We start from the raw sequence: 15357 nt of genomic DNA on the forward strand, positions 1-15357 counted from the left end.
GCCTTAACCACCTCCTGCCTGGGCTGCAGGCTCCCCATAAGAGGGGAAAGAGATGAGAAACCCAGAGCAGAGGCCTCCTGGGCAGTCACCCAGGGAAAGGAGCTAGCTGCAGGAGACAGGAGGCAAAGAAGCCCCAGAGAAAACTTGGCTAACTCTATTCCTATGTTTTAGGAGAGTGCTTTCAGTGCTGAATTCTTAAGAGACTGGTATCCTTCATTAACCCTTCCCTTCCCCAGCCAACAGTAGAATGGATAGTTCTCTGGAGGCTGGAAGTGGAGGGAGATGAGGTTTGAGGGAAGGAGGTGGGGGAAAAAAGGCCATAGTGATCAAGTTTGTACTAACTTCTTCCATAGCTCATTGGCGCCATCTTGTGCTAAGTAAAAGGTGTTCTCTCTCATGATGAATAAGGAAACCAAGAAACAGCCTTCACCCCAGGTGGGAAATTTTCCACAAAGCAGGCCAAGTAAATTCTCAACATGCCAGGCCATTAGACTAAATTTACAGGGGTTTTCATTTCTAAAACAGAGATTTCCCCAAAGACTACCCAATTACTTTAGGGGGCTATCCTAATCTCCTTCTGATTTTAGCCCACAGAAAGGAATAGAACTGAGATAAAATCAACAAAAAACAGATCACTGTGAAAGCAGTATAATTAACTCTTGATTACCTGGAAGTGAGATTGGCATCAGAGCTGTTCTACATTGGCTTTCCTTTGCCTGCAAGCTTCCAGGTATATTCTGTTAACTGGTGAGTGTTTAGCAAGTTCACACTAAATTTACATTCATTTTTTAGAAAGAAGAATCTGAAAAAGATGTATGTTGCAGTCTAAATCAAAACAAATATATTCTAGCTTCTCTACTATTGGGAGAGAGCAATCACACAACTGGTAATTTCTCTTGGTAATGGTACAAAAGGGTGTTTCAATTGTTTCTCATTCTATATCTCAACTAAGACTTCACGAGTCAAAATGAATTAATGGCTGCAGTAAGGCAGACTTGGCCTGAAACACACGGTAAAAAAGTCAAACCAATATAGCATCAATTCAGAGACTTGCAGTGATCAATCTAGACAAATCTCTCATTCTTTATCAGAAGAAATTTTATTCACTATAGAATCAAGAGAAATCAGATCAGAGCTGCTGCTTCTCTGAAATGGACAACACCTCTAACAAAACAGCTTGAAATGAGGGAAACATAGCACCTTCCTGTAGTGATTCTTATTTTCATTCTGTGACTTTAGGTGTTTGATAAACATACTAGGAAATAAAGTTTAATTAGCCTCTGTCAGAAGTCTTCTGCCTCTTTCTAAGGTCAGGTCCAGATGAAGTTAAGTGAGGGCCCTGGAAACTTCATTCTTGGGATGTGTTCCCTACCAATCCCTGTTTACTTCCGTTGCAGAGATTTGTAGGAAGAATGAATTTGTCTCTAATACTCTACTGATGTTCAGATGCAATGTATTTAGTTACTTGCAAGATGCCATTTGTTGATTCCCTTTTTCTCCCATAACAGAAGTCAGAAACAGCCAGGTGAATCAGAAAATTTACCCATTTTATTGATGCATTACAACTGCTCTACATTTTACCATATTATGTAGAAAATACTGAAAATACAAGCTACTTTGTAAAACCAAAGACAAACATTGAATCCAAAGATAAACTATGTTTTACACAATGGACCCTTTTCCCATAGAGTTAGTATTAAATTTTAAATATCTATTTCTTTTGTTAAAATGATTATTTTACATACTCCCTAAGTACATCTGCATTACAAACATAGCTCAGTAATTCTCAGAAACTATCTGTTTCTAGAGGCTTGTTGTAAAAGGAAGCGCACAACCAGAAAAGGGAGAGAGCAAAAAAAGTTTAAATCGCACACAATAACTAGCATATCAAATACATTAATAAAGTAGGAATTCCATTGCAATATCAAGGATTCAAAGCAGAAATGCTAACATTACATATAATGTACATATAATGTACTGCTACATGTAGTGAGATTATTTTTCAAGCTGATTGAAACCACACATTATATAAAGTTTAGCAACGAACAACCATGTAGACATGCTGCACCATCCATCAGGTTTAAAAAAAAATTCAAAATAGGAAGCAGGCTTGGGCCATTCCTGTCACTGAGAGGCAATTTCATTTCCTATCCTAAAACAAACCATCCCAACCAGTGGATTTTTGCATAATAATGCTGAATAAAACACACATTACTGTGCTTGCCTGGCTAAGGGCAGTCAAACTTAGCCCCTCTAGTGGAATGGATGAGCAATCAATCGCAAAAGCAGACTCAGAGTGGCCAGAATTGTTTGAAATGGAGTTTTTATTCCTGGGGTTGGTCTTAATTCCTGGGATTGCTGGAGCACAGATAGTGGGATCACCTCCTGGGAGCTAATAAAAACTCTGGAGTGATTACGTGCCTGGTGAGCCTACAATGTTTGCATTTAACCCTTCCTGACTTTCCCTCTCCCACCCTGAAAGGAAGAAGCGGGAAATGCAAGTTCTGAGAGAAGGCCTAAAGAGCCTTAAGCTGGTTTGAGGTCAGACCACTGTGACCCTGGCCAGCTGGTTCACTAGTTCACCTGGCTTCCCCCATCCTGTCAGGGCTGGCAATGTGAAGAATCTAACGCCACATCGGAGTACACGCATATTCAGCAAACACAGGTAGATTTTTACCTTGATGTATCAGAACTGTCGATTTGTAGACTAATACTGAAAATCTCTAAAATTCTTACAGCCACACATTACTAGTAATGTGATTACAATAACAATATAAGTTCTTGGTAATATCTTTTTCTGTGGAATTAAGACTCCTATTTTAAATCATATCTACCTATTGGACTAAGAGAAGGGGAGAGGTGTCCCCCCCCATCTCAATTCTTACTAAAACAATAAATCTTGCCCCCTGTAGAGGAAAGATAAAGAACAAAAATGTTTCCATTAGAAACCAGACCTGCATTTGAGCAAGAATGTGCTTGGCAAAAAAGGAGACACAACGATCACACACATGGATCATAACACTAGTGACAAAAACTATACAAACTGCTTGGCTGTCATGACCAATATAGTGCTGCAAACACAACTCAGTATGACTAAAAAATACAGAAAACTCCAACATCAACATATTCCTGGTAGACTGTAATGTCTACCTGCCCCATCTTGGAAGCCCTTACTCCCTACAATGAAGAAACACCAAATACCTTGACATCTCCTCGGTGTTTGACCTGGTACAGAGATTGCTGACCAGGCTCCATGAAATCTCCCATCTCCATCCTGCACCTCCTTGAAACCATCTCTATACAGTACCAGCCCTAGAAGTATCCCTCAAATATATCATTTTCAATTCAGATGGAACACATCTGTATCTTAGGGTTAGCCTTCTTCCCCCAAATCCTTTATGCGCAGGAATGTTCCCATTCCCAGTACCCTCTACTTGACCCAGATCCATGCAGGAACTGAGAGTACAAGGACAATTTCACAGCTTGAAGGGCCCCAAGAATATACAAGTTGTTAAAAAGAAACCTCAAAAGCCCCAATGACTCAACAGACTTTGGTTTCTTCATATTCTTCACCCACTAAAAACCTATCTGTGAGTTCCCTGCACCAGCGGCATCACAAACTCCTCCTCATAGTATGGGGACATGGTAAGCAATACAACAGGCTCTTTGGTATAAAACACATCTGTTACATGTTTTTTCAACAAGCAAATATTTTACTAGGAATGTCAACTATTTGCAGGAAGTACTATCACATGGGAAAAGAAAAAAAAAACACTCTACATGTGATTGCACATACTAAAAAAAAAGAGAAAAGAAAAAAAATACATATTTAATATTGGCTTGACTTCTCTCACCTGCTTCCTGAATTCTCACAGAAGCAAGGTAGCAATACACAGTGAGAGAGCAATATGAGGGCTTCTGGGAGAACTCAGCTGAGATTCAAAAAAAGGGGTAGAAGTAGTAGTAAAGAGAAAAGCGCTGTTTTTATTTTTCAATGTCAGCAGGGAAACTGAGAACAATGCATTTACACAAACACAGCTACTAATCCTGTTCTGATAAATCCCAGTGAATTTAGGGTCCACGGGGGCTTGCTGGTCCATCCTAAGGCAAGCTCATTGTAAACTCTATTAACCACTACATTATCATATAAGGCACTACAATAAGGGAAGGAGGGAGAAAGGGAAGGAAGAGACACACACTTAACAACTCCTCACCAGACACACCTGTGCAAAACAATTCCAAGGGTCTCCTCTCCTTGCAGGCAATGCCCCTGCTCATTCAGCACTACAGTAATATGCTCTAATATAATTGCAATTAGTTCACATACATTCCAACAAGTATCAGTTCATTTTGGTTTAAATACAATGGAGACATCAGTTCCATCTCCGGGGTAACACTGGAGGATCAGATACACACTAAATACACAATTCAAGTGTAATCACTACACATTTTGATTACAAATAACATTTTGGGTTAGCAGGAAAAATTGCTTGTTATATTTTTCTAATCAATATGTACATATTTAATTATGCAAAATATTAAAACACCACCATTACAAAACTTCTAAAATATTTTTAAATTCAGTAATAAATTTCTAAAATATTTTTTGCAATTCCTACATGCACTTATTGTATAAGTCTTAATAAGAGAGCATTCAATTTGCTGCTGGCATACAAAGGAAGCTACTTTAAAATATAAAAGCTATACACAACAATGCTCTTATCTGGTTTCAGATTCTTTAGCTTCTCCCCAAATAAATCACATAAAACAGAAGGGAGAGATGAGGCAAAAAGAGAGATGTGTATTACTGAAAATTTATACTAATCTTTAGGCAAAGCTCATCAATGCCAGTATCTCTTAATACGAGATTTTGCATATCGTAAAAACGATGACAACCATACAATAACCACCTTAATTTAATGGCTTTTCCATTAATAAAATTTAAGCTGAGTCAGAGAGAGAAGGACTTTTAAAAAATAATTTTAAAAGAATGCATGGTGCTTTCACTGTAGGTATGGACTTCCTCACACTAAGTTGCCAGTAAATGGTGAGCTGCCTTTTAAACTAACAGCATTCTAACCCAAACAGGAGCAACTGACAGAATCCCAATAGTAACACAAAGTAATATATAACCAGTTTTGCAAAAAAACCATTAAGTATAATGAGACATAAAACCAAAACTAAAACATTCTGAGTTTAAATGTTCCATAAACAAAGGTAAAATTTTGAGGAGAAATGCCTGATGGTAAAATATATACTGTGCAAGCTTGCTTTTAAAATAAAATAGGCAAATAAGTCTCAGCTTTTTAACAAACAAGAAATGTTTTTCTTTTCTCACTTGTTACCAGACTTCAAGTCCTTTTATCAGCATCTTTCCTCTGATCAGCAATTACAATAAAACAAAGTTAAATAGGGAGGGGCTTCACTTGTTTTTAAAAGCATTTATAGAAATCAAGTCAGAGAGACAAAATATTTTTCAAGGGGTAACCTCAGAATGATCTCTCTTCCTTGATAACTCTGCTGAAGATGGGCATTTGAACTTTTCCAAATACCAAAAATGCTGTCACAAAAATAAAGAATTAAAAAATAGGGCAGACTTTGGGAGACTACAACAATGCAGTCAATACTGAGACAGGTTCCCCGAGAAAAACCTTCTGCTTCAGTGGGCCCCTGCAGAACAAGTTGCTGGCTAAGGAGTTTTTCAAGAGAGGGTAAGAGAGGAGCTCATCATAGCCCATTATTAAAAACTCAGGGCTGGGAAGAAGCAGCCATAACCCCTCCCCTCATGTTCACCAACTACAAGTAGGAATACTGGCTGATCTTGGTAGGACTCAGCGGGTATCCAGTGTAAATTGCTGAGCCTCGGGAAGACCCGATATAGGACTGCGTGGCAAACTGGTGTTGGTACTGAGCAGGGGCCACACTGGCAGAAGTGAGGAGGCTGGGCCCCACACTGACAGGAACCTGGTGCACCAGAGTGCTAGGGTGGGTGGTATAGGCTGCAGCATGCCTTGAGGAGCCCTGTGGGGAGAAAAGATGAGCAATGGAGCTGGTGGAGCCCAATGCAGCAGCAGAGGTGGGGGCAGCATACGTATACAGGTGAGGCTGGCTTGGCAGGTGAGCAGGGGCTGGGGCCAGGTGTGGGTGCCCCGTCGAGTGTAGCGGGCTGCCATGCTGGAAGGCGTAGGGGGCTTGGGAGAGCGGGGCCACAAACGCCTGCTGCCTGCGGGGGGCAGGGTTGTTGCTTCTCTCCTGCGAGGATGGAGCTGATGAAGACTGCTGGTTCTGGAAGGAGGAAGAAGGGAGTGAGGAATCTTGAGGTCACACTGGTTCAGGCACCAAAGGCCAAGCTGAGAGTTGAGTTTCTGACTTGTAATGTTTCCATGCCACAGAATCTCCCATACTGGCAGAAGTCAGCTATCTATCCCCTCTTGACAGAACAGATCCTAACTCAGCCCAGACGGCAGCAGCTTGCTCTTAAGTATGTCAGAGGAAAGTGAGAATCCAGGGTTCATAGGGTTACCCACTCCTGCAAATTAACAACTGTTGACTCAACTCACCCTATTCTGGCGTCAGTGAATTTGAATTTTTCCTAACCTTTCTTTCTTGCCATTGTTTTCTTTTGGTCTCCTCTAAGGTCTTCACATCCCTCTTGAAATGCGGAGCCTAAAACACATGTGCTAACTCTAGCTTACGTTTGCACTTGCACGTGCTCCCTCTCTCGCACACATGCACACACACACATATTTACATGTTCTCATTACTGGTAGATATATAATACCACTGGAATTTTAGAGGAGGGAAGAGTGAATACAAATAGAATGAACTGACCCTTACCATACCCCATCAAAGGATCAGATGGGGAGGACCAATCCCAAATTTCAGCCTCTAGCAGTGGATAGTACTAAGGCCAGTTGATTAAGTGGCCAGAAAGTTTTTCACTGTCTCTTGACTCAAGTAAACAGTGTGAAGCTTAAGTTATTTATGGCCTGGGAGAAAAAGGAAGAGAATCTCGTCTGGATGTGGCAAAGCATGTGGTGGTACAGGCACTGAGAGCATCCCAGGCAATTTCTAAATTTCAGACATTTCTGTAATCTTCCAGGATAGATGAGAGAGGTCTGATGGAAAACGTGCAGTGCACATCCCCAGCACAATTACATAGGGGACAAAGAGACACAGCACATGCAAATACGACGCAGGCCACAGAACACCAAATTGTTTGACACAAAAGGGGCTTCATTTGACTTTATTCAGAAGTCCAGGCAGAACCAGGATTCTCCAGAAAGTAACAATGGGGGGGGCCCAAACAGAAGGCAGCAGTCCCTAGCGCTTACCTGGCTAAGGTTGAGTGGCTGTGCTGCACTGGTCCCCCCGCGTTGCACCCGGTACCCTGTGGGGGTGATACAGCATCCAGTTGACTGCCCACTGACCGAGGCCACGGGCTTGGTCTTACTGCTCAAGAGACCTAAAAAAGGGCCAGGGCTTAGCTAGTCATGAATAGATATATTTCAATATCACTGGGCTAAACCTCAGATGGCATAACACTAATTTGTCTACATGTGTATGTGGTTTGCAAGAGTTAAGGTCTCCTGTATCTTATTTCCTCGATCACATTTACGCTGGAATAATAGAGACTGTTATCCATTTCTTTCCTATGTTACCTCAAAGCTCCATACAGGATCCTCAAAAGGTTCACTTGAATAAATATTATCTAATCTCCTGTTATGTGCAAAAGTACTGCTGGAAATACAAACACAAGTAAGACACCGTCCCTACCCACAAGGAGCCTACAGTTTTATGTAGAAAGGGATTAAACAAGCATAAAAATTACAATATAAAGCTGAGTAAAATACTGGTAATTCCTACGACATTTAAGTGTCAAGCGTTTAAAGGAAAGCAAAATTATATCTTGTTGGGCACTTACTGCTTTCAAATTCAGAGAAACTGCAGAGCAATTGAAAACAAGTAAAATCATTTTTCAAAATTTTGCTTTCCTCTGTGTTCCCACAGGGGAAACTCTGGCATTTATTCGTTGACCTGTTGGGTAGCCTGTATTCTTTGAACTCAACAGTGAACAGAGCCCCTGGATAATTCTGTTAGGAGCTTGGAATCAGGAAGTGCTGCCTTGTCTGCAATGGGCAGTTGTGTACTTCTGAGAAGGAGAACCATACTGAGGCTTAACATAATACCCTCAAATTAAAACCCTTTTTGTGCCTATGACAATAATACAGCTCATAGTAAAACACTACTTATGTAAATACAGCAGAGATGACTATGCTTACACTACAAATTCCCCTTCCTTGGTGTATGGCTGCCACTGGGAAGCAACTGCCTAGATAAGAACTATATTTCCTGGGTCCCCTTGCATCTAGGTGGGACCATGTGATTGGTTTTCCAGACTAAAGAGGTTAAGAAGTGTGTTTGTCTCCAACCTTTCTTCTTTTGATTGGATGTAGAGGATTCCAAAGCTCTGTTCCTTATCACTACAGGCCTACCAACCTGGAACACTTAATGGGAAGTTATGTGAGTAAGAAGTAAGCTTCTCATATGTTAAGCCACAGAAATTTGGGGTTTGTTACTGAAGCTAGCATTACTCAACTAAAACAGTAACTGAACCTGGGAGCCTATGCCACAGCAAAATGGAGGTAATTAGGTTGACGATAAAAACCAACAAAAACATCACTGCTATCACACTGGGTGAAAAAAGATTTAAAAGACATATTGTTTTCCAGAAAATGTTTGCAGTCATTTTTAATATTACCAATTCCTATTGGCTTCTGGATTGTCAAATTCTAATCACCTGTGGCAAATCTAATTGCCTACTAATTCTCCCTGCCATACATGTGTCATGTCCATCTTCTCCCACCAACAGTGAAACTGTTTCTGAGACTGCAAACTCAAATTTTATATTAATACAAGCAAAATAAAAATAGGAAGATATGCTTATAACAAAAAATAATTTCATATTGCAGAGAAATGATTTCTGAATTAAGAACTTTTTATTGGTCTCCACCACTGGAATAAACAATTTGGAGGAGATTTGAACATAATATTAAGCATATACACATCAAAGGAGAATTCAACTCTAGCTGTGAAGGTACACTCACCTGAGGCCTGGGTTGCTACAGTGCAGTCACCAAGCTGAGTTTTCAATGGAGGCACAATGATGGTGCGGGTGCCAGGACCAGCTGCCACAACTCTGCCAGGCCCCTCCAGAAGGGGTCCACTATTGCCTCGAAGAGCATTCAGGGTATCAGTGGAATATGGGCTGCTCAAGGAAGAGTCAGAGTCTGGAGAATCATTGACAGTGACATAACTGATGACATTGGACCTTGGCTTCAGGCCAGAGCTGAGAAAAAAATACACGAAAATTCAACTGCTCTTTTGGCAATGTTTTCAGATGGTCTCTGGTCTTCTCATAATAACAATAATAATGACAATGACAATTATAACAGCAGCAGCTCCCGAGTGCTTATTGTGTATAATGCACTATTCTTATACTCAACATACATCTCATTGAATCTTCACAGCAATCCTATGAAGTAGGTACTATTATCCCCATTTTGAAGATGAGAAAATTGAGGCATAGGGAGGCTAAGAAACCTAGCAGTGAAGACAGGATCCAGACCCACCCAGGACTTATGAGTTCATGCCTCTAATTACTCCATGCTGCCTCTTAAGCCATTCCCATACACAGTTATTTCAGTAATATTCTTCAAATACCACTTTTTCTTTTTTTTTATTCTCACCCCACTGGATTATAAATGGTTCTTTACTATATCACATTTCTCACCATACCTTTTTTTTAAAGTTCCTTCACTAATTGATTCCCACCTTATGAAATTTAGTTTTTACTTCTTTCCTAATATACTTGGCTTCAGTAAAAGCAATTCCTGCTGGTTGTATTTCATATGCTACTTGCCATTACTTGGGCCCTTTTTCTCACTGGAACGTTTTCTCTTTTTCTCTTCCCCAAATCAGTACAATAGCCACTTTCAAAACTTGGATTCAAGTTTACCATCTTACAAATAAACCTTTTGAACCACTTCATTCTAAATATACTCTTTCAAGTTCATTTAAACTTTATTTATATATTAAAGTCCCCTAAGTTACTATCATGTGTGAATCCTACCTCCTCAGGTAGAAGTAGGGTTATGCCTTCCTCTGTATGTCTAGCACCAATGACCCAAGGAAGGATACAATACAGAACAATCAATTGACTATGCTCACACTGTAAGAGAGAAGTGTGCATGACAATTCCTAAACCTACCACTCTCCTAGTTAATTCTCCAATTAAGACTTGGACTAAGGGTCTGGAATAAAAGGAAATAATCTAGTATTTTAATTCTTAAGCATTTCAGACCATATAGCAGTGGGACAAAAAGAAGGTAGCTGTACTTAAGTTTCTTCCAAAGAGGCCTTTTCCAATTATGCAACTGCATTCTGAAACTCGGAAGTTTCAAATAATCTCATTGTCTACCTTCTCATTCCAATGAACTGTTTTTTATAAGCTTCTGATGTGTTATCTGTTTTCAGACTATAAAGTTCCCTGAAGGCAGGGATCATGGCTATAGTATATACAGTATACTATAACACAGCATAGCATTCCAAGCAAAAGTAACCTGTAAACATAATACAAACATGCTATTTAATGTATTATGCAAGACCCATTTAACTGATGAACATTTATAATATTAAAAAAACTTTACAATGTTCAGTTATAGAAACTTGAGTGTTTTGATGCATATATCCATGGTCACACTTCCAAAATCTCTTTTTAGTCCTTCCTTTTGTAGCCAAAACCGGGCCACTTGTCTGACACCAACAGTCTAAGACCAAGCGTGTAGGAGTCACAGAGCCAGGCACCATTCACCTGTCTTACCTACTGGGCTTGTATTTGTTGTCCTCTTCCTCATCAGTGTCACTGCGAATAGTGATGACACTCACAGGAGGGCTGGGAGTGTCTGGAATGATGATTGGCTGATGCTGATCTTGAACAGGGACTAGGGAATTATAAGAAGATGTGGTGCGAAGGGGACTGTTCCCAACCAGAGAATAGACTTGGGAAGGCAGAACATCCAGAGAAGACCTGTAGGAAAAGGTCACAATGAAAGTTCTTGGCCCTCCCAAATTGTAAGTCTCTGCCCCAGAACTCCTTCCAGTTTGCTCTTTGATTCCTTTTTACCTTACCATTAAGCTAAGTGTATTAACTATAAAGTGTATTAACTATTAAGCTAAGTGTATAACTGCAATGAAAAATAAGCTAACCACTCTGACCAGCGTTTCCAGGCATAAGAACATCAAAATACAAAAGAAATTTTACTTTTGGATGCCCTTTACCCCAGGATCAAATTTCATTCTGTAAAGTGGGCAGAAACATAAAAGCATCATCATAAAGAAATCCTGGATTCAAAACAGCAGCAGAGAGAAAGAATGATTATAACCAGGACACACCTGGTTTGCAAGCCCAGATGAAATGGTTCTCTCCTCAACTTGGCAGGTATATGCTGTTTTATACCAAACGATTATACCACAACACTCCAAAGGCCAAGCAAAAGATCCTTCAAACTAGCATGGTGTTAACTATCACCTCCAAAAGACGCTTACTTGGAAGAGACTGGAGCAGACTGTTTATTCTTCTTTGAAGGGAGGGAACTGGACTGTTGTTGTCTGACAACATGGGCAACACCAACGTTCAGGGGCTGAGCAGTGGCCAAAGTCACATGGTTAGTCAGCAAGGATGGCTGCTGCATGATAGTGCTGTACTGGTTGCCATGCGAGTGGGCATTCCTGTGTCAATAGAGAAAAACAGAGAAGAGTGAATACCAAAAACACTAGTGAATTAGGATCAAAATGGAATTAAAAGCAATTAAAACAACCAAATACGGCTTTGTTTTATTTTTAAAGTTGGGCATGTGAATTACAAGGCTTTAGGTTCTCACTGTATTGTTTCTGTTTAAGACTTTCTTTAAATCTGAAGTAAATGATTCCAGATCATAGAACCTCTTAGTTAGATGCATTCAAAGTTTTTTCTTTTATGACTCTATCTCCTTGCCAATATGGGTAAATTTAAATTTCTTCAGGGATTTCAGAGATTAAGTCTCTCCTTTATTTTCTTCCCAGCCTCTCCAGATCATCAAGCACTCTTGCCCTAAGGGATCTGCCCTTAAAAATTCTCCAGAGACTAACACAGAGCACTTGCCTCCAATCTGCTAGCTGCTGGCCACTCCCCATGGCCTCTGGAATCACTGCTGTTGGCTGGACAGAGTTGTGTAGAGCTACCCCAGGCAACTGTTGCCAAGTCGAAGGCAGGAGAATTTGTTGGGTTCCTCCAGGCCATGCCTGCTGTAAGGAAACACACAAAAAATACCCACACATGACTCATTTTCGGCTTTTTCTTTTGTTTTATAGATGAAAGAAAAATTCGTATCTCAAAAGAAGTTGCTTATAGATTGTTAACTTGCAGAGATTAATAAAGAAAGGTCAGAGGGGCTCAAAGTTACAAATTTTACCAACAGGGGAAGAGAACACACTGCTTCCTCTTGGCCACCTCCCATAATGTGACCACCAGGGGATTAAAGAAAAGAAGATTCCCTGTGGTAAGAGTTTCTATTGTACTATAGAAAAAAGGAGTCTGAAAGTTCAGAAGTAGGTTCTGGTTAAATGCTAGAGTATCACTTTTGCAAAGATACTGAAATATATCCCTAGAAAGAGTTAAGAGGACTGTCTTGAGATTGAAAGTAAGAATTTTAAAATTTGAGTGTCACTCAGATAAGGTAACAGGTCAACTCGACCACAGAACAAAGGGCAGAATCATACCCTTTTTTAAAAGGGTAGTAGCACTTAGAAAATAGAGCCTGATGTGGATGACCAAAGGCCAAAATCCTTTGACAAACAAGCTTATGCTATTAAGAGAAAGCTAACTTCATCATTTATAACAATATGATAGAATTGAAAAATAAGGAAATAAGTAAAATATTTAAGAAATAGATGCAGAAAACATATTTGCTTTTTAATACATTTAAGCATCATTTATAGAACAATACTTCAACATAAAAACTAATTGCTATAAGAAAGCACATCATTTCTAGCTTTTAACAAACCATGTCACTTGCAGTAACTGAGCAACAAATGTTTTCTGTACTTCTTCCAGAAATTCTGGCATTTTCTGAAAAAATGGGAACAGATTTGGAAGTTTCCTTTTTAAACTTGAAATCTGCAGTACAATCACCTACAATGCTTGGGTACATATGTTTCTGTTTCTTGAATTTCGAACTGCAAGACCATCAAAACACACTGTTTTAAAAAAATTTCTGCAAGTAACAGACCCACTTGTTACAAACACTGGTTCCAAACAAGAAGCCTTCAAAGAGCAGGGAAACTGCAAGCACGTCTGCTACCATAAGCAGAATTTATTAAACAAAACAAAACAAAACAAAAAATAAAAGAAGTATGTTAAATCACACCATGCGTCTTTCCATAAGCCAACACCTGCACAAGACAAAGCATGTAGTTTAATACAGAGCAAGAAATAACATTCCAATGTGAGGCAGAAATCTGGTGTTCCAAGCGACGAACTGTTTTGACAGAGGAAGGACAAAAATATGCAAAGCTTATAACAAATGGCTAGTGCAAACTTAGAAGCAGCAAAGGAGAAGCATCAACTACCATTCCCAACCTCAAAACTATAAGTGAGCAAGTTAAAACCAGTGGCTTGGATCAATCAAGTTTGGAAATACATCTGACTCCCTTGCACTCAAGTTTTAAGCTTATGAGATAATTCATTTGGAGGTGACAAAGACTTTTAAACTGAAAATGGAACAAATTCCAACCACCAGAGTACGTTTGCAAGTATTTTCATTCACATGAGTATTTGAGAAACAACAAAAGACGAATTTAAAGTCACTTTGAAAGATGTAGAAATATCAGGATTCAAAAGCATCAGTTGGTTTTCAATGCTTACCTAATTATGAAGTTTCAAATAATGAAATGCTGGATAGCCAATAAGCAATTCTAACTCTTCCCAAATACACCAAAGCAGGTTAAAAAAAAAAAAAATCAATCTTACAGTGTCAAATCCTAAAACATACCTTAAAGCCCTGTGTGTTTGTTTTCCCTATGTCTAAGCCCAATTTTACTACATATGCTGCTGTAATCAATAACTTTTCCCCACGACTAGGTAACAAAGATACTGTATTTGCATAAAATTTGTCAGCCATATTTTCACCTTTGTATAAAGACCTATTTGTAAAACAAAGTATTTCCCAATAAAACTCCTAAAAATTAGCTCACCTTTAAAAGTATTTTAAAGGGAACAACATCTTTAAATAAATGACATAAGCTCCACTGGTTATGAGTGGCAAAAAGAGCTATTTTCATGTTTTCATAGAAGGTAAGTTAGAATCAACTGATAAAGCAATAAATTAAGAGCATCTTAAGCAGTTCTACATGCAAAGAAGTTTTAGAAGCTTATAAAAGCAAAATTATCAAGGAAGCTAACTTGCCAAGGAGTTCAAATTTTGGTCATAGGGGTACCTGTAGTAGAGCCAAACTAAAGGCTATTTCCTTCATCCTCAAGGATCAGAGGGTAAAACATAGAGCAGAAAACAGATAACACTGTTGAAGCTCTCCTGAGGCTACATCAAGAGCTTTTATCACACTAGGCTGGCAAAGAAGAATCAAGAGATCTGGCTCTTTACAGGTCACACTGAACATCAGAGTCAAACAGTGCTTCAGCAAATGTTGGGAAGGAAAACAATGAGACATTAATGATGTAGCAAGAACACAGCCACAAGATGGCACATGCTTCCATGCCCTCTGCAAAGTCTAAGTTAAAAAATTTTTTTTGAAAAATGAGAAAACCAGAAGGAAACACAATAAAAACCAACAGGAAAAAAAATAAAAAAAGAAAGAAACCAAAGAAGCTCTGTTAGTAACACAATCAAGTGAGGGGAATTACCAGTACAGCAGCAGTCTGTTCAACCAGCGCCGGCCGGCCAGCTGCGCAGCTCAGAGTAAAGGGCACCGCATACTGCGGTGTGATGGTGGCTACTTGAGGGTGGAGAGTTGCTACCATTAGTGGTGTACAGCTTCCCTGAAACGTAGATTAGGCAGGTGAGTGAAACAAACACGGAGGCAGGTTATCTGGATTCAGAAGGGTTTTCATTCCCCCCAAGTTATTACCAAAAATAAATAGTAATCTCACATCACCTAAATTCATGTACCAAACATAACCTTACCCTCCAACTCTGCCCAGCATTCGTAAACTAAGTCAGATGTCAATGGCCTAAAGCAAAAAAGTATGGGAACCTTTCCAGGGCCAGATTCAGAGGATCATTTCTATAAAATTCAGTTAAT

The 15357-nt window shown here is 39.5% G+C and overlaps 1 protein-coding gene across 3 annotated transcripts in view; it reads right to left on the reverse strand.

The window, feature by feature from the left end:
• Positions 1-1526: 1526 nt before the first annotated feature.
• The window catches only part of HIPK1 (homeodomain interacting protein kinase 1), a 74731-nt gene continuing 60900 nt past the window's right edge, over positions 1527-15357 (reverse strand). For 2 of the 3 annotated variants that reach the window (XM_037826318.1, XM_037826319.1), the window contains exons 10-16: positions 14960-15094; positions 12203-12345; positions 11608-11790; positions 10883-11089; positions 9108-9349; positions 7335-7465; positions 1527-6285 (exon numbers count right to left, since the gene is read on the reverse strand). In XM_037826318.1, coding sequence (XP_037682246.1) covers positions 5797-6285; positions 7335-7465; positions 9108-9349; positions 10883-11089; positions 11608-11790; positions 12203-12345; positions 14960-15094 — 1530 coding nt within the window. In that variant the 3' untranslated portion in view covers positions 1527-5796. The remainder of the gene's footprint in view (positions 6286-7334; positions 7466-9107; positions 9350-10882; positions 11090-11607; positions 11791-12202; positions 12346-14959; positions 15095-15357) is intronic. The other variant, XM_037826320.1, reaches the window with a different exon arrangement.

Source organism: Choloepus didactylus, chromosome 2 (genome assembly GCF_015220235.1).
Source record: "Choloepus didactylus isolate mChoDid1 chromosome 2, mChoDid1.pri, whole genome shotgun sequence".
NCBI classification, from domain to species: domain Eukaryota; kingdom Metazoa; phylum Chordata; class Mammalia; order Pilosa; family Megalonychidae; genus Choloepus; species Choloepus didactylus.